The following is a 20,608-nucleotide window of genomic DNA, read 5'->3' on the forward strand; positions in this document are numbered from 1 at the left end:
AGTTTGTCTCTCGATCGTTCCAAACTAGCATGAAGACAAATAATTGGGATTTCTCACCTAATTACCACACTAAAGCATCCTATTCAATGGAACCAAACATCCATAATCATGAAAGTCGCATAATCTAATTGCACAAGAAGGACTCTTTCTTAAACCCCATCTTTCAATGTAAGTAGAGGAATGAACACATGAGTATAAAGTGGCCACCAAAATACACATGCAACAATCAATTCAAGCACAAACAACTATCAATCTAAAGTAGAACATGAATAACTTCAAATCAATCAACCATGGCTTGGTTGGGTGAACATGAATAAATCCAAAACAATCAACCATGGCTTGGTTAGGTTTTCACCCAACCCTTAACTAAGGAACTACTCACTAAACATGGTGGAAAACAATCTAACAATTAAATCTAAGGTTAACATAAATTCAAATAAACTAGGAAAGAGATAAAATAATGATGGATTAAACATGCAAGAACAATTAAGCAAGATTAAGGAAGAAATTTTAACAATTCAAAGTAAATAAAAACAGAAATTAAAGGAGATAGAGGAAAGAGATTACTTAAAATGCTTCAAAGTTGAGAAATACTTGAACTCAAGAGAATAGTCTTCAATTAATCCTTACAAATAATTGAGTTTGAGAATATCTAAGCTACTTAATGAGATTTCTAAGAAACTAAGGGCCTAAGAAGACTAAAGGGAAAAAGGTCGATAAAAATGAAAGCCAGGGGTCGTATTTATACACCCAAAAATTACATCGTAGAATCGGTCAAAATCAGCTTCCAGAACAGGAGGAGCGCTCGCTCCTGCTGTAGTAGGTTGGGCAGAATGGAGGAGCTTAGCTAGGAGCGCCCGCTCCTCCTTCAATGCACGGCCGCTCCACTAAGATCAGTCCCAAGGCAGTTTGTGAAGATGCATGAAGGAGCGCCCGCTCCTCTTGAGGTCCACGCCCGCTCCTAAGCTTGTTGAGACTCTTAGGTATGTCTTTGAGTTTAAGGAAAACCTTAACTTTGCCTTTGTACCTATAGACACGAGCATACACACAAGAGGAGTAGAAATACCAAAAGCTACAATTATGTACAAAAACGAGATAGAAAGAGGGATTGAAATAGGGGAAAGAATACAAAATCGTGTTTAAAATGCCATGATAAGTGGAAAAATAAAACACTTATCAGTATATAGCATAAAACTATTCTAAACTAAGAAAAATTAACCAATATTTTAGAGTTTACATACCGCACAAATATCCTTTGATCCATCCTAGGGTATTCATGTATTGAGGCTAAATTAAAGATTCTCACTATCCAAAAAATAGCATGGTAAGCCATACACAAGCTAGCATGGGGCAAGTGTAACATGGACGACACATGACTAGCTAGTAGGTTAATAGGTTATGTTGTGGCCCTTGTGGGTCGAGACTAACAAATTTCATGCACCGAGCGATACAAATTACTAGCAAGTAGATAGACATAGAACTTAATTAAGATGCATGGTGTTTGGTTGGCATAACTAGAGATTGGATTTTAAGTCAATGATAGTAAGTTGACATTTTCCACTTATTTCTGATTGAATATAATGTTAAAAAGACCAACTCAATCAAAAGCTTAAACTGATGATTATGACCTAGGAATATGATTTTATATTCTATCGGATAATGTTATGCTGAACAACCATAAGCATGATAAAAGCTAGGCATTTTCTTACTAAAGATGATTTTCCATTTGAACAACCATAAACATATTGAACATTGGTGACATCATCGAAAATTTATCTTCTATCCCATTAAAAACCCAATGTGAGTATTGAGTAGCAAATATCTAATTAGCATCTCAAAGCTCCTTTAGTATTGGCAATCAAAAAGATCTTAAATTAGGGAAACACGTACTACCTATTTGTTCATCTTATATATCTTGATTTTTTTTTTTTTTTTTTTTTTAAAAAAAAAGGGGATAAGGGAAGGGTGATTTCATTGAATAAAAGTCCAACGACACTTACCAATTACCACATCATCCCTTCACATAATTGACTAACACTTGCTATGATAATGAGCTTCTGATCTGCTCTCAAAAATTTTATTTTAAGTCTTTGCATCTATCGTTCTTCATAGTGTATTGAAGCTTACCATCAATAATTTATTAATGTATATATATATATATATACAATTAGGCTCTTGATTCAAATAAATTTGAAATACGAATCTTCCAAATTTAGTTTGCATCCTTGCACACACTAAAACAAACAACACTAACAATATTCCACCATGACTAACAATATGAGAGAGACAACTATACCCGAAAAGACATATTGTAAGTGATCTATACTAACTAAAGAACTAAAAAAAGAAAAAGAATTTGAAGCTTACCTCGATAATTTATAAAAGACAACCCTAGATTAAACTATGATAGCTACGTTTGAAAAGAGAGAACAAAGAATTTAGGGTAGAGTCGATCAAGTGAGTACGTATTTTATATTTTACTCTAACCTTCTTTAAGAGGAAGTATTTCAAAGAAACAATACTTCATACATACTACATAAATTAGGGTTATGTACGAAAGGGAAACCTATCTTTTTTATATATATGTTATTTTTAGGATTTTTTGACTTTTACCACAAAAAAAATCACAAAATTGTTTTTTACTACCAAAAATTTTAAAAGTTTTATTTTACCACCAAAAAAATTTCTAAAAATTGTTTTTTACCACCTACCGTCAAGAAAACCGTTAAATTTAACGGTTTAAAAAAAATTCTTCGATTTTCGTGCACAAAACATATTATTCATAGGTTTGGCGGAGGGTTTTGCCCTATGGGTCCAATTTGAGGTTAGAATTGACAAAAAAGATCGAAAATGCCTCGTTTGGCGTGTTTCACGCAAACCGGGGTATTTTTAAACACGCAAAAGGAAGCATTTTCGATCATTTTTTGTCAATTCTGACCTCAAATTGGTTCCAAAGACCCAAAATGCCCCCAAAACCCTTAAAGACCATGTGCTTGGCACGAAAATCGAAGAATTTTAAAAATTCCGTTAGGTTTTTGACGGCTGGTGATAAAAAATAATTTTTAATTCTTTTTTTGTGGTAAAATAAAACTTTTAAAATTTTTGGTAGTAAAAAAACAATTTTGTGATTTTTTTTTTGTGGTAAAAGTCAAAAAATCCTTGTTTTTAACAATTTTTATATACGATTTTAATATTTAGAACAATAGATTTTATATGTGGTACTTGATGTACTACGCATTAAAAGTTTATAAAAGTTGATCATAAAAATGGAAGTATAAAAATTAAGACACTAGTACGCAATTAATTTATTTATTTTTTTGAATAGAGTACACAATTAAATTTGGTTTACGTTATAATGACAAATATAATTGCATCATATATTGTGAATTTGTGGGGGATATTCCCTCATATGTATGTTGACTTTCAATACGAGTGGTATTTAGCTTGACATGTTTCCTCATCATTCTTGTAGGGGGCTAAGGAAGTGCTTTGACCAATACAATGTGAACACTTGCATTGATCACCTTTGACCGCCGCAAAAATTCTATACTTGTTTTTTATTTCTCGAATTTTTTATTAGTGTTCCGTACTATGGATTGAATTTGATATGTACCGATACAATGTTAGTTTTTCCTCCCTAATAATTTATTCTTAAGTGCATAGGCTTTTTGTTGAGTTAGTTCATTGTTTAATAGTATATGCACTAATACTATTACTATTAATCTACTATGGATAATGACCTTTTGTCTACAAAGAAAGGCATAATTCTGCTGATTTATTAACAATAATTATATAATCAAATCAAATTAGACAAAAACTTTCACAACTTGCCAATTTGCGTAACGCAATAATTTATTTATGATGATTTCGACATGTTTAGAAAACAGTAGTTAACATTATAACATCAATAAAAATCCAACTTAAGAGTGAGATAGTTCAAGTGGTTAGAGTTTCCCTCCTAGTTCCAAGTGATCCTAGTTAGAATTGATTCTCATTTCTCGCCCGTTGGTTCTCTAAACACACAAAAAAATCCAACTTTGTTTCCAAATTATGTTTTTTTACTTAATATGAAGATTGAAATCATAAATGCAACAATGATGTCATGGGTTTAAACCTTGATTAGTATCATGTTTTTTATTTGAAACCTGAAATTTTTGATATGAGTCAAACTCACTACTTCTTTAAGTTTCTAAATTCTATACCTTGGGGTTAGGTTTAGGGTTTGGATTCAAACTTCTTAAAATCATCAACCTAACATATGAACTGGTTTGAATTTCAGTTCTAAACTCACACCTCATACATCAAACCTAAATTTTGTGAGTCAAACCAAGTAATCTTTATAGTTATAATTTATGTCTTGATTTTCATATCCGAAGTCGTATCAATTTGCGTGCGGGAAAATTGCTCGCTTTAAAGTTTTTTGGGGTCATTTTAGTTCTTAAAAATCCAATTTTTGAGGTCAAACTGGCAAAGAATTATCAGATTTGCTTCGTTCTGCATGCCAACAATGTCTAAAAAAGTGCATTTTAATCATACCCAAACCAAAGTGTTCCCGGTAATTTTTGCCAACTCTCAAATTTAATCGTTAAGAACCAAACGACACCCAAAGTTTAAATTGAATAATTTAGTTGGCTAGATTAGGTCCTCTTAGTCAACTTTTTTTAATAATAAGACATTTTCGACAATAGTGTTACCATAAATAGCTCTTTGTGACAATTATATTAACCTAAATTTTTAAAATGGAACACATTGCTTGGGAATGTGAAAGCAATAAGTGATTAAGCAAAAGGGAGAGAAACTTAAGGCAAACACAAAGCATGAGGACATGTAGGAGTCAAAACTAGCTTCTTAATGTTGTAATTATAATCCTGGTATATAATATAATTTACTTTGCCAACCCCTTTATTATCTATCACCGCCTTTCACTGTTCTTGATCACAACACTACCAACTTGATTGATACTATGGATCGGATATAATAATATTTTAATTTTGCTAAGTTTCGTTGAAGATACATGTGAGATAGTTTTATTGTACATGAAATTCAATACGAAGTATTAATTAATTACCATATATCATCAAAAGAACAAAACTACAACCTTTGAGGATGAGGTCATCAATAACAGAACGATAGTTAAATAGGAAAATTAGAAGAAAATAGAACTATAGATAGTTATCAAGGCGTTCACTATGATCATCGATATTTCGAACCATTTGCCAAATACTTGTATGAAAAACATAGCAAGTCTTATCTTAAAAGCCACAAAGAAGTCCATGATTTATGTCACATACATTTAAGAATAAATATTATCAACAAGTTAATTAGACCTACCAAAACATGGAAGTACATATATATTTTTTTAGGCATATGTACATTTTTCTTTTATGAAAATTAATTCTACATTAATTAATTTCAATAAACAAAGTTTATATTATCTAAAAAGAGTGTGAACTTTGCTCAAAGAAAAAAAAAAAAAAAAAAAGTGTGAACTATGTAGTCATGCATCACTAATCCCCTTTGTATCTTGTAAATCCCTTTTTCCTTGCTCATATGCCTTACTACAAAACAAAAAATATATGTAGTTAAGCAAACTCAAACCAGCAAGGATCCAATAATAGTAATCATAGTGACCCTTATTAATGTCACTAGATACCCAACTCTCCTTCCCAAATTTTTTGGTAACATTATCAACAACAATTATGATAAAACTTGCAAATAAGCTTGCAATACCCATGCTTAGCCCTTGGAGGTTTGATGCTATGCTAGACATACTCTTAGGGAATTCCGAGTAAAAAAGCTCGATTTGAGCGATAGCTGTAAGGGCTTCGGCCAAGCCAAAAAGGCAAATTTGTGGCACTAGCCACAAGGCCGACATAGGCACCGTGGAAGAGGTGTTATCTTGTATGATCCCTCCTTTAGTTGCCATATCTCGACGGATACTCTCCACAACTCCAGACACCAACAAGCACGCAAATGAGAGTAGCAATCCAATTCCCATTCGTGTCATAACGTGCAAACGTACGGGTTTGCCCACGATCTTAGATGCCATAGGGATAATAATGCGGTCATAAAGGATGAGCCAAAATATCAATGTGATAAGGGCAAAGGTACCAAAGGAACCTGGAGGAATTTCGAAGGTTGGGGTCAGCATATGTCAGTCCATCGAGAATGCTTGAAGGACTCGAAATGAAGTTGTGTTCGCATTCACACCCATCATGATTCCGGTTGACCATAATGGGATTAAGTTGATGATTGATTTGAAATCTTCAACTTGATCTATTGTGCATAAACGCCATGGATCAACCGCCATTCCATTTGGGTTGAGGTCTTGTCTAGGGTCCTTCACAATACACGCCTTATTTAGAGACCTATCAAAATTTAATCAATGAGCCATTATTTTTCATGTCCTTAGTTTTACCATCACATAATGAAATATGCACCTAGACTAGGAAAGTAGTGTATAAATTGGTCTTAAATTCTTATTGTTACTCCAAAATTTAACATTTTACACTACAAAATTTAGCCATTTTTTTCACCACACAAATGTAATTTTTCCCTGGTATTTGTAATAAGTTCAAGGGAATGAAGAAGTTCAAATTTCAACTTAATAATAATTCGTATAAATTATGTTGGAAGTTAGGACAAACATAAATATAAACACATACACCGATACATGTGACATGCGAAGTATATATAATTTTGGGACGGGATAGGTAATTATGTCTCCCTTTTGGAGAAGATCATTGCACAACCATATGCTTGAAACAAAATTACAAAGCAATAAGTAGAAACAAATTAAGCTAAGGGACATTACCTTAGTTTCTCACTTGGAAATTCTAGCGTAGATCCTTTCACAACATGATAAACTTTGTCCACATTCAACTCGCCAGGGAACTCATAATGCCTATTCCTCCAAGAGGCAACGACGACTTGAGCGAATCCGGTAAGCAAGCTAGTCTTAGGAGGCTTTACCTTAACATAGAATGAAGAAGCCAAGAAGAACGAAACAACCGAAAGTAACATAAGCAAGGTAGGAACTCCAAAGCCATATTGCCACCCTGCATGATCTTGGATGTACACAACAAATGTAAGACCAAAGAGAACCGATATTGATACCGAAAAATAGTACCAATTGAAGAAGCTCTCTAATATTCCAACGCAATTCGGTTTTGCATTTTCGTCTACTCCATTTCTTACTATTTGATCTGCCCCAAAGGCTAATGTAGAAGACCTAATTCCACCTGTGCCAATTGACATAAGGCCAAAAGAAGAGAAAAGAAGGATGAGTTGAAATGGTGTTGGAGAAGTGTTGGTGTTAGCGGCGGATTCGAATTTGTATGGCGTTGCTCCTGGGATCATAGTTGTTGAGCATAGAAGCATCGTCCCCTGTGATATAGTATCAATGTCATGCATATAGTTGATATAGCCCATATTATGTCAATCCCTCCTGATCATAAAAAAAAGAAGATATTTTAATACGTTTCTACGTTCACTATCACTTAAATCGTATATTGTGGATTGTTATGACTTGCATACTCATACCAGCATAAATATGTGACAATTTTTTCGAGCATCTTAAAACATTATGTAGACTACTAAATCCCTATCTCCTTAATATCTTAAAACCTAAAATCATGCATATGGAATAATGGAAACAGATAAATTACGGAGTAGAAAACATATACGAGTAGTTAAAAAATACGAAGTAGAAAACATATACCCGTACGAGTAGTAAATAATACGAAGTACGGAGTATAGTAGTTACCAAGAGACTGAAAATGGAGCCAAATGCGATCATTGGGAAGCGGCCCACATAAGAATCAGCAAGAAAAGCGCCCAAAATAGGAGTGAAGTTGGTAGCAGCAGCCCACAAGAAAAGAATGTTGGACCCAGTTGCCATTTCCAGTCCATAATTTCCCATTAAATAAACTATCATATTGGGCTCCAGCCCATAAAATGCAGCTCTCTCAAATCCCTCATTTGCTGCAATTTCAATTTAACAACTTTATTTCAACTAGGAATTCTTACGCGCGCAAGATGGCTAGCTCTTGAAGAAAAATTATTATTGGTGACCTTATGCATATTTAAATGGTATTTTATTATATTTATTTTCTTGGTAATATATAAATACTTATTGGGATGAATTGATTAAATTGACAAATCATACAATAATATACTTCGTAATTTTTTTTTTTTTGAGGAAAAATATACTTCGTAATTTTTGTATTTCATATATATTAAAATTAATTTATACTTTGTATTTATTAGTGCTTACATTCCAAATGGGAAAAATAGAAAAAATATATATAAAGAGACTAAAAAATGCTTTAAATATTATAAACACAAACAATTAATCATGTTTGGTATTCAAGAGACAATTTTAACACTTTTGAATTCAATGGGGGCAAATATGTAAAAGAACATTTTTAGGGATAATATTGTCCATGCACTATTCATAAGAGCATTCTTAGACTTTTTATAAGGTAGGAAATTTTTATAAGGTAGGGATTTAAGTACGATGTATAAAATATAATACTCAAAAATTAGAAAGTTTAATGGTATTCTTTCCTAAATTGGATCACAATAAAGTCCTGCACGTCTCTAACATTTGAGACAAGTTTGATTACATTAGTAGTTATAACTTATAAGCTATCATAAAACTAACCGACAATGTGTAAAAGTCATCCTTGCCTCTCTGTCCCAAATATGACGACTTATATGTGGATTTTCCTTGTAACGGACTAGTGGCTATAACATGAATTTTTTGTCATTCTTAAAATCACAAGTCACTTTTTAAAGTTTTATAAAGTATGTTAATATCCTCCTCCTCCTCCTCCTCCTTTGAGTTCTTTGTATAATCAAATTGTACGTTGCACATTTGAAATGGTAGATTGTAGCATTTGAGGCGCGTATAGTGTTTGTTAAATTTTGATTACTTTCTAACAATATGTATGGATTTTACTTTAAAGAAACTAAAATATTGTTAAATTTTGATTACTTTCTAACAATACGTATGGATTTTACTTCAAAGAAACTAAAATATAATATGTATCACGGTAGATTTTATTGTATATTAATATTTCAATCGTTACCTTAATAAAAAAAACTCTAGCCACTTCTAACTAACAGTTATTCATTATCTTGATAGATACTCACTATTCAACCACTAAAAACTATCTACTACCACAAGTTTTACCAAACATGGCCATAGTCATTTCCCATACCTATTTTATGTAGTATTAATTTCCTCTAACATCCCTTAAATTTCTTTTTGAGGGAATAACATCCTTTGATTTAAATAAACTACACATTATTTTTTTAATTTCAAGACAAATTACAACTCACACGTACACAATATGTTACCAGATTCAATTTACCTTTTTAAAACTTAATACTCCGTATTGGCCAATTGAAAATATTTATATATACCTAGTTAGATACATGGTGCACCTAAGGCTATTTTGTGCTCATTTGATATTTTTTTGTTAAATAAATAAATAAATAATTATCAGTACACCTACTTCTATGTACATCCTATATACTCCGTAAAAAATTTAACTACTCTATAAAGTATAAAGTGGGATACTTCAAAAACTACAATAATAAAGAGAGTATACTCCGTATTACATTCTTGAAGAAATTCTTTAACACGAAAAAGTACAAAACTTTTTGGGAACGGAATTAGGAGAACATGGTTAGTTACGCAAAATAAGTTTTCTGATACGAAACTTACACTTCATACTTCCAATATCGGAGTAGTTATAAAGTTTGTGAAGTGTTAGGTGAAGTGGTGAACTATAGTTGTAGTACTACGTGTTGCTTACTCATGAAATCATAATACAGATTATTATATTCATATAACCCAATAGTATTTTTTTAAATTTTTTTTTTTAAGTTTCTCTTTATTAATTTTTCATTATTCATACTCTTAACTACATGACATAAATACACAAGAAGTTTGTAGCGTAGTTTAGCAATTACTCCAAAAAAATATACTTGTAAATATTAGTCCATCTTGCTTAATTTATTCATCTTTAAACACATGAATTGAAATAGTAATGCTTCAGATAATCATATGAAAATTAGTGTTGGCCAAGTTAATTGGAGATTTGAGGTCTTCTTTCCACCCTTGTGATAGGAGTTCGATGTTCAATAAATGGAATTCCCTAATAAACAGGATTTAGACACTTTATAATACGGAGTACCACCTCGATCAAACCACCTGCGAATACCATAATTTTCAATAATCCACTTACTTTTACAGTTTACACCACTCAACGATGAAAAAAATAAAAATAACAATGAAAACGTAATTTTTTTCATCAAACCTTAAAAAACCTGAACCTTATGTTCATATTTACTATTTTCACACATATCTATGAAAGACTAGGATTAGATAAAAAAAAAATTAACAAATATGGAGTAGTAATATAATGCAAATCTTAATACGATGACTATATATATATATCCTTCATCTGAACTTAATAGCCTTGTTGATATTGAGCATAATGTAATATATTTTTTTTTGAGTGTTAGAGGACCAACTCAACCAAAAGCTTAAGCTTATGGTTGAGGCCCAGGAATATGTTTTATACTCTATCACTCCCCCTCACATGAAAGGCCCTTTGGGCTTGAAATGTGGATGCAACACAGGCCCACCCATACCTGGTGCGAATTAATTCCACTTTAAAGGAGGGGTGGATGAGATTCGAACCCGTGATCTTTGTGTCACGCTGGCTCTTGATACCATGTTAGAGGACCATCTCAACCAAAAGCTTAAACTTATGGTTGAGGCCCAAGAATATGTTTTATACTCTATCACGCCCCCTCACACGAGAGCCCGTTGGGCTAGAAGTGTGGATGCAGCATGGGCCCTCCTCATACCCTGCGCTTAATATTCCACTTGAAAGTGGGGGGTTGATGAGATTCGAACCCGTGACCTTTGTGTCACGCTAGCTCTTGATACCATGTTAGAGGACCAACTCAACCAAAAGCTTAAGCTTATGGTTGAGGCCCAGGAATATGTTTTATACTCTATCATTGAGGAAGAGCATAATGTAATATTAGACCGAAGAAATGCATCTCAAAAACTTAGGAACAAACATTTCGTAATAATAAAAGCTAAAAATGAAGAAATGATAAAGTTTGAAGAGGGAGTGGCTTACCTAAAATGAAAGGCAAAGTTCTAAGACCTCCTTGAAGCTTGGAGGGAGTGTTTAAGAGAGGCTCATTCATCCCTTTATTATCTTCAATATCTTCCAAAGTTTCCATGAAATTGATGATCTTTAAGGTAGTTTTATATCAACAAGAGAGACTCAGCATAGCAAGTTGGATAAAAATATTTACTACCTCCATTACCTTACCTTGTCAAATCGTTGCAAATAATATATAACGGAGGTAGTATAACAGATAACAGACCCAAAAATTATGCATACATTACACATTATGAATCTTCATAAAGATAAAACATTGGTATTCGATAATTACAACAATAAAAAAAAAATGCTTACTTGAGTAACCGCTTCAATGGCTGAGGGAAAGCTCGGAAACTGCTTCGATATGGTAATTGGGTTAGGTTTGATTTTTTTGGGGAAAAGATAAATACTGAAATAGTAACTATTAGAACAAAACCCTAAAAGCTGCTTCAAAGGAAGAGGGAGAGCTAATAAGGAGCTCCAATGAAGGATTCAGATTTCAGAGTGCGGACTTCAATTGTGAGCTATGAAAAATTGTGAGGATGGGAGCAAAGGTAATTGGGTAACTCTGTTCCAGTAACAAACAAAACAAATATGACAATTCTACCCCTGGAAAGTTGGTGATTCAGCAAATGAGACAAAGGGCAATGGTGGTATTTCCTTCTTCCTTCTTAGGAGCTGATTTTTGCCACAGGACTTTTATAAGAGTTGTAGATAAAGTATGTAAAATGTTTTGAAATATAAAAATAGAGAAGAAAGTGAGTTTATGGGGTGACGAATAAAGTGGAGTGCGATTCATGTGCAAATTAGCGGTTGCGCATGGTCCGCAATGTGAGGACTCCTAGACACATAACACATTAGCTTTGTTTATATAGCACCAAATTTTATGTGTCATGCGTCTTATACTCTATTTCTCCACTAATGGTGTATGACTGGTTTAATTCACCTTATGGATTTTGCTAACGAATATTTTTGGGGCGTTTAGATAAGTATTTAAAATATTATCTAAAGTGGTATTAATTTGGAAAAATATGACAAAATTACGCGTCGATCGGTATAGCTTATTGGATATTATTTGATGGGGTATGATCTAATCTGATTTGGTATATCAAACTTGTTTTTTTTTTTTTAATTTGACCAAACTTTAATCATATGTGTACAATAATTTGTAGAGAAAAAATATATTAAGTGAGAATGTGAGATCTTTTTTTATTCGTAATAATGCGCATTTTATTAAAATAAAATATTTTTTTATTACAAAATTAAAAATATTTAGTAATAAATAATCACACATAAAACGATAAAGTGTGGCAGAACTTATTTTTTTATGATATGATATGATCAAAACTTATTTATTCTGAAATTTTTATAAATAAGGTAAATTAAAAATGAACTAAATTAATAGTAGTAATTGCCAAACTTTAAACACTACCTTAAAAGTTGATCGGAGCGAAATCATTTTTTTACTTTGTTACTACTAATTTATTTTCTTTAAGTATCAAAAATAAAATGAAATGTATTGATCTAAAAAAAATCCATGTGGATTAAATATTGAATTTTATTGATTAAAATTAGTCTTTTTAATTGATTAGAATTAGGGTATGTTCCGATATATTAAAACAACTGATCGAACTGAACTAATTGGGGCTCAACTGAACTGAATAGAGATGAAATAAATTGTTTATAAAAGAAGAAAATCTGAACTGAAATTAAGTGAATAGAATAGAACCTTAGTTTTTTTTATCCAAGTGATCATCAATTTGATAGAGAATTAAGAAGTTCATGTTAATAATAATAAAATTAAACCATATTCAACATTAATAAGGGCATATTTGCCCTTTTTTTCGTGCTAGTGCTACATATGTGCGAGTAATTTTGTATTTTAGTTAGTGTAAATGTTTTAGTAGAAGAATTAAGCATGCATGGCATGCAATCCAACTGTCCATCAATGCGAGATCTGTACTCAATCTTGTACAAATCTCTTTTTCACGATTATCATCAAATTATCAATTGAAAAGAATAAACTTTTTATTGATATAATTAGTTTTTAATTCATAAGATTACTTTATTTCATGGATGCTTTAAAGTCTAGGAAATCGGTAGAGAATCAGATTGTGAAGAACATACACGTAGCCACATAGCTAACGGTGAAATGGCATCGTGGCAACTACCAAATTATTGTTTATTTATTACGTACGACAATACGAACTTAGTTCAACAATCATAATTCTACGATGTTTGGGATATGAATCGACCTCAAATTGAGTAAATGATGCAAATAATTCTACCTGGTAATTAGTAATTAATATCAGTACCTGAATTTCGAGTACAATAATTTTAAATTTGTATACTGATTATTTAATATAATATTCGAAAACTAAGCAATACAATTGGTAGGTAAGACAAAATGGTTTTACCTATTTGGAATACTTGCATATCAATCTGAGTTAAATTAGCAGGTTAAATACTTTAAATTTTTAGATATAGATGAAAAGGGATTTTACTCCCATTAGTAAAAAAAAGTTCCCTCTAGGTTTTCCTTGGGAGGGTTTCTCTCTAGCTTCCTGGCTTGGTTTTCCTTGTTTTTCAAGGCTATTCTCGATTTGATCTTGAGTTTTTGCAATTAATTTCCGAAATTTCCTGTTGATTGGCCTGCTCATCCAATGGCGGAGGCTGAATCATCAACGTTAGCACTAACAGAGAAGGACTCTGATGTTCGTGGTAAAAAGGATTCCCCAATCAAGGAGGACCCAAACGCAGCAATAGACTGGGATGACAATGGTGTAGATGATGAGGATGCGCGAGTTGAACTCGCACTAGTGGGATCGCTCTGGACAAATCGAAACATAAATACGAATGCCTTTATTGCGACAATCAAAGGCGTTTGGCAACCAAAGCACGGTGTGGATATCTCCAATATAGGAAAAAACCGCTTTCTTTTTCAATTTTATCATTGGAAGGACAAGCAGCGTGTCCTCGATGAACAACCTTGGCACTTTGACAGACACGCATTGATCCTTGGCGAAACGACTAACTCTGTTAAACCCTCGGACATAGAGTTATTTCACTTGCCAATGTGGGTTAGGGTGTATAGTCTTACTCTTAAGGGTAGATTAAATCTTGCGAATGTGGAGAAGATAGGGAACAAATTAGGTGTATTTGTAAAGATGGATGCAGCAGCAAAGGTAGGGATAGACAAGTCTATCCGATTGCGAGTGATGGTAGATGTTCGTAAACCTCTGTTCAAGAATGTCAGATTGAAGTTAAGGGGTGGAATTGAAGAATTATTTGAAGTTAAATATGAAAAACCGCCTATATTTTGCTTCTATTGTGGGATAATGGGACATGGTCTCAAAGATTGTGAGGATCACAGAGAAACCGAAGAACCAAATCTTCTGTTTGGGGCTTGGTTGAAGGCATCGCCATGGAAGTACAACTTGGGAGGCAGAGAAGAAGATGAGAGGAGAAGTGGAAGCTGTGCAAAGAATTTGTTTGTGACAAAGCCAAAGCAGAGCAATGAGTCGAAGGCTGCCACCATCAACCAAGTTAAAGGGGTAACGAAAAAACTTGTTGATATTGGGATACATAGCAATGATGGTGCTGTTACTCATACACCTGTGCTGGATACTGAAACATTTATTTTCAGTAGTGGGGAAGAGTCAGGGGAAGGGATTGAGAAGGAGCTTGAGGGAGGGAAAATAAAGAAGTTAGGACCTCAAAAAAATAAAACTTGGAGGAGAAACATGAGGGATGTCGATCATAGTATGAACAGTAATGAGAAGTTTGCTGGTGAAAAAAGAAAAAATTCAGAACCAAGTGAGGTGACTGGAAGTTTAGCGCATAAAGAGGAGAGTGTTGTTACTAAACGAAGGATAAACTTGAATGAAACTGTTAGTGTGGCGGGCCCCACCCATAGGGCTCTAGGTGATCAATGATTAACATCATATCATGGAATTGCAGGGGGTTAGGAGGCAACCCTGTGATTAATGCGTTGAAACGCATTGTGTTTCTTGAAAGCCCCCAAGTTGTCTTCCTTTGTGAAACGAAACTGAAAGCCTTTGAATTTGAAAAAATAAAACAAAAAACAAAATTTGAGTGTGCACTTGTTGTTGACTGTGAAGGGGAGGGAAGAAGGAGGAAGGGTGGATTAGCCTTAATGTGGAAAAATTCGGTTAATGTTGATGTAGTTTCATATTCGCATAATCACATTGATGTGCGGGTTAAGTTCATAGGACATAGAGAGTGGAGATTTTCGGGCATCTATGGTCATCCGGAAGATGAGCTTAAATTCAAGACGGGATTGTTATTGAAGAGTTTATGGGTGGTTGATGGCTTACCGTGGCTATGTGTGGGGGGGGGATTTCAACTTAATGTTGCAATCTCATGAGAAGACAGGAGATCAGGCATTTAACAGTGGGGAAGCCGAAATTCTCAGAGAGGCTATTTCACATTGTAATATGGAAGATTTGGGTTACATTGGGCATGATTACACTTGGTCGAATAATAGAGGTGGGATGGAGAATATTCAAGAAAGGTTAGATAGATTTCTTGCAAACCGTGAGTGGAGGGAATGCTTCCCGGGCTCGTTTGTGTCTCACCTTTCAAAAAGGAAATCTGATCATCTCCCCTTACTGTTATATGTGAAAGAAGCGATACATACCCCGGAGAAGAAGAAAAAGAAAAAACAATACCGCTTTGAAGAGATGTGGCTTCGGGATGCAAATTGTGCTGATATTGTCTCGGAGGCATGGGAGAGGGGGGGGGCGATTTATGTTTTAAAATTGCCTTCACTTCTAGTAGTTTGAGTGCTTGGAGTAAGGAGAAATTTGGAGACTTTGTGAAGGAATTACAAGCTTGCAGATCGGATATGGAAAGGCTTATGAAGGAGGATCAATCAGAGGAGATTATTGCTCAAATGAGAGCAATTGATGATAGAATGGATGAATTGGAGAGGAGAGAAGAGATGTATTGGAAACAAAGAAGTAGACAAGAATGGTTGAAACATGGCGATAAAAATACTTCTTTTTTCCATACAAAAGCCAAGCAGAGACTAGAAAGAAATAGCATAAAAAAATAAAAGATGAAGCAGGGAATATTTTTGATGAGGAGGAGCAAATTGCAGAAATCTTTGTTCAATATTTCACAAATCTTTTTGCGGGAAACAGCCACATTGAGACGGAACCTGTGGTCGAGAAAGTGACTCCAATTATTAGCGACGAACAATGTAACGCCCTAAATGCTACTTTCACTGCCGAGGAAGTGTGTATGGCTTTATTCCAGATGCATCCGACGAAGGCCCCCGGGCCCGATGGTATGTCCGCTATTTTTTTCAGAAATTTTGGGAAATTGTGGGGGTGGATGTAGTTGATAAAGTGCTAAATATTTTGAATAATGATGGTGACATAGGTTCTATTAATCAGACTCATATTGTATTAATTCCGAAAAAAAAAAGTGTGAGTCTCCTGTTGATTATAGACCTATTAGTCTGTGTAATGTAATATATAAAATTGTCACCAAGGTACTTGCTAACCGTTTAAAGTTAGTATTACCTTTTATTATTCATGAGTCACAGAGTCGTTTTGTTCATGGAAGATTGATCACTGATAATGTTCTGGTCGCGTATGAATGTTTTCACTACCTCAGAAAAAAGAAAACAGGGAAGAAAGGTTTTTTGGGGCTTAAACTTGACATGAGTAAAGCCTATGATAGAGTAGAGTGGGATTTCCTGAAGAAAATGATGCTAAAATTGGGATTGCCGGGTCACTTTGTTGCTTTGATTATGAATTGTGTTAGCTCTGCAGAGTTCGACATTCTGGTAAATGGTCAACCGTCGAGACGGTTTAAGCCTAGTAGGGGGCTTAGACAGGGTGATCCTCTCTCGCCCTTTCTATTTATCATGTGTGCGGAAGGTCTGTCGGCTCTTCTTCGTGATGCGGAGAGGAAGAAAATCATCCATGGTGTTAAAATTGGACGCAATGTTGAACCTATTTCTCATCTATTTTTTGCGGATGATAGTCTTCTATTTGTGAGAGCAGCAGAGGAAGAAATTGAGAATGTACTACATATCCTTTCTACTTATGAGTTAGCTTCGGGACAAAAACTGAATATGGACAAATCGGAGGTGTCTTTTAGCCGAAATATAGAGCAAGAACGGAAAAATATGCTTCAGATGAAGTTATCCTTTAAGGCCGTCGAAGGACATGACAAGTATCTTGGTTTGCCAACTTACATTGGTGGATCGAAGAAACAAGTGTTCCAAAATATTCAGGATCGTGTTTGGAAAAAACTCAAAGGGTGGAAAGGAATTTTTTTGTCTCAAGCGGGTAAAGAGGTCTTGATTAAATCAATTGCTCAAGCGATTCCAACATATGCAATGCAATGCTTTGCTCTTCCGGCTAGTATTCTCAATGAAATTGAGAGGTTGTATCGACAGTTCTTTTGGGACCAAAAAGGTGAAGAACGGAAGTTTTGTTGGGTGGCGTGGGAAAAGTTATATACCTCAAAGAAAGATGGAGGGCTTGGGTTTAGAAATATGAGAAATTTCAATAGTGCTCTCTTAGCAAAGCAAGCTTGGCGTATTATTTCAATTCCGAATTCTCTTGCGACAAGAGTGCTTAAGGGTAAGTACTTCCCCCACTCAACATTGTTTGATGCAAAGATGTGTCCCAATGCGAGCTATACATGGAGGTTGATATTGGGTGCTAGAAATGTGTTGATGAAGGGTGCTAGAAAGGCAGTGGGAAATGGCTCTTCCATTAGCATTTGGCATGATCCTTGGGTGCCAAATCTTCCTGGCTTCAAGATTTCCTCGACTCAAGATAATATTGAGGAAGGACCTGTTAATGTTCGTGAATTGTGGGTGGATAAAGCGTGGAACTTGGAGGCTCTAAATACTCTTTTCTCTCAAGTGGAAATTGCAGAAATTTGTAACATTCCTATCCCTCTATATGACCGTTTAGATGCGTAGGTATGGCATCACACCAAGGATGGAAAATACTCGGTGAGAAGTGCTTATAATCTGATCACGATGGAGCAAAAACAAAACAAGGCTTCTGCTTCGAGTTCGCATTGCAATTTTAAATGGAATGTCATATGGCATGCCGAGGTTCCCCCAAAGGTGAAACACTTCGCGTGGAGAGCTATTAAGGGAGCGGTGGCAGCTCGGCAAAGTCTGATTCATCGAGGAATGGATATTGATCCCATATGTCCTTTGTGTGGTGGTGAGAATGAGAGTGTTTTGCATATGCTCAGCTTGTGTGAGGACTCAAAACGCCTCTGGTATCTCTCCCCTTTAAGACTAGAGGTGAAGAGGTATGAAGGGGAATCCTTTTGGGAATGGTGTGTTTCTCTTCGTAGGAGGCATAAGGATGGAGAGTGGTGGAATGTGTTTTTCTGCTTGCTGTGGGGTGTTTGGCTATGCAGAAATGTGTGGGTGTTTGAGGGGAGGAAAATGGATATAGGTGAGGTTATCCACAAAGCTATGGGTATGGCAGGGGAGTATGCTCTGGCTCGGGATGCTCCTGATGTGAGTGAAGGAAGACCGAAGCATAATGATAAATGGAAACCACCTTCACTTGGGGTGATTAAGGTTAATTCGGATGCAGCAATCTTCAAGCCGAATTGAGTGGGATTAGGGGCTGTTATGAGAGATGTCGTGGGGGATACAGTTGCCTCAACTTGCTTGCCATCCATGGTCACCTCGAAGTCGATATAGCTGAAGCTCTTTCCATGAGACACGCTCTAAGTATTGCCATCGACTTGGGTTTCAGAAAAATCTGTTTGGAAACAGATTGCCTCAAGCTTCACAGTCACTTGACCAAGCGTTGCTCACCTGCTACTGCCTTTGGTTCAATCATATATGATATACTCCAGCTTGCTAGTAATTGTTTGTCTTGTCAATTCTCTTTCGTTAAGAGGAACGGCAACCGAGTGGCTCATGCTCTTGCCAAGCTGTGCTCTTCCTTCGACTCACTTCGAGTGTGGATGGAAGAAGTTCCTCTGAGTGTTTCTGAATTTGTAATGGCTAACTTAAGCTCCTTGATTGATTAATAAAGATTGTTTGATTGATTCCCGTAAAAACAAAAAAGGGATTTTAAATTTTAAAGTGCTCTTAGTAGAGATTAAACACGGTAATTTGATGTATTTAGAAGGTTTGATGCAATGGCGGGGTGGTCATGAATGACACTTTAGGGAAAAATGTACAACATTAGAGGAGAAAAGGTAGAATGGTACTTGGTATAAGGCTCAGAATATTTTAAGGAGATAAATAAAGCAAATATCAAATATATGATTCATTTTATTTCCATGCTTAGATCGCTTCCAACAATTTTCCCCCACAACACATCAGTTGGTTTGTTTAATTTGGGTGTTTTATAACACTGTATATCATTCTCATTGATTGCAAATTTGCAAAGTAATGTCTCGTAACCTCACCCCCAATAGTAGGCTAGTAGCGTATTGGAACTTAACCACAGAATCGTTATGTTGATTGTGGATGTTGTTAGAGGAAAATATATGAGATTTAAAATTGAATCTCACCTTTATTACTTGTTTTTATATAATAACTTTTTTTACAATAAAAGAGGAGAGAGTACCATAGTTTCAAAAATGAATCACAGGATGAGTATACAAATGCATTCCCAAGATCATAGATTATCAATTATTAAGTTAATAGATTGTCAATATTTTATTTTCAGCTTCTTAAATTTTCAAATTTAAATGTAGTTGCCTATTGGTTTGCAAGAAACACTTTCTCTTTGTTTAAAGTTGAAACAATAACTTCAATTATTTTAAGGCATAAATCAAGCACATTTAAATACAATAATACAATAATCCACTACTATCTATCAGAGTCAGATAATCCGTTAGAGTCGGACATTTGTCTAAGTCGGATTTTTTTTCTCGAATTTTTTGTAGGATCCGACTCCGACTCTCCTCCGACTCGGAATCACATTATTTTGACGGAGTCGAACTTGGATAACTTTTTTCTCGGACTCGAAGCGAAATTTTTTACCCCGGATTGGGGCGGAATAGGATCGGATCCGGACTGGATTACTATCCCTAAATCCATCCCAATTTAAAATTAGGTACTTTGGATCTTATTCAAAAATCCAAAATTTTAATTCCACTTCATCTATTTTATTTGGTGCATTGGCCCATAAAACTTTATTTTCTGATAAAGATTTACGATGAATATATAATACATTTATCATATTATTATCAACTTTGGATCATGTGTATCGAGAGGCTAATAGGTAATAAACTGGCTAGCAAATCAAGGTGTCGTCCAGAACAACAAAATAGAGTTGATTCAATTCCCTCTTATTGAGTTAGGATGTATCTTGCACGAGGATGTGGTTGGAGTGGCTTTGCCACGTTTAGTTCCATTTGTTTTGTTTTTTAGTTTCAGCCCC

General features: G+C 34.7%; 1 protein-coding gene and 1 pseudogene across 2 annotated transcripts; one reads left to right on the forward strand and one right to left on the reverse strand.

The window, feature by feature from the left end:
- Positions 1–5,327: 5,327 nt before the first annotated feature.
- On the reverse strand, positions 5,328–11,988 carry LOC145591395 (protein NRT1/ PTR FAMILY 1.1-like; annotated as a pseudogene). Its single transcript, XR_014102304.1, has 5 exons — positions 11,511–11,988; positions 11,166–11,283; positions 7,766–7,983; positions 6,815–7,386; positions 5,328–6,368 (listed from the first exon to the last, which is right to left on the reverse strand). The product of XR_014102304.1 is annotated as a protein NRT1/ PTR FAMILY 1.1-like (transcript).
- Positions 11,989–15,565: 3,577 nt separating this feature from the next.
- On the forward strand, positions 15,566–18,162 carry LOC145591716 (uncharacterized). Its single transcript, XM_081648221.1, has 5 exons — positions 15,566–15,940; positions 16,039–16,160; positions 16,361–16,506; positions 16,602–16,624; positions 16,714–18,162. The coding sequence occupies exons 1-5, from the start codon at positions 15,566–15,568 to the stop codon at positions 18,160–18,162; spliced, it is 2,115 nt and encodes a 704-aa protein (XP_081504347.1).
- The last annotated feature ends 2,446 nt before the right edge of the window (positions 18,163–20,608 follow it).

The sequence above is a fragment of the Chenopodium album genome, chromosome 18 (genome assembly GCF_948465745.1).
Source record: "Chenopodium album chromosome 18, dcCheAlbu1.1, whole genome shotgun sequence".
NCBI classification, from domain to species: Eukaryota; Viridiplantae; Streptophyta; class Magnoliopsida; order Caryophyllales; family Amaranthaceae; genus Chenopodium; species Chenopodium album.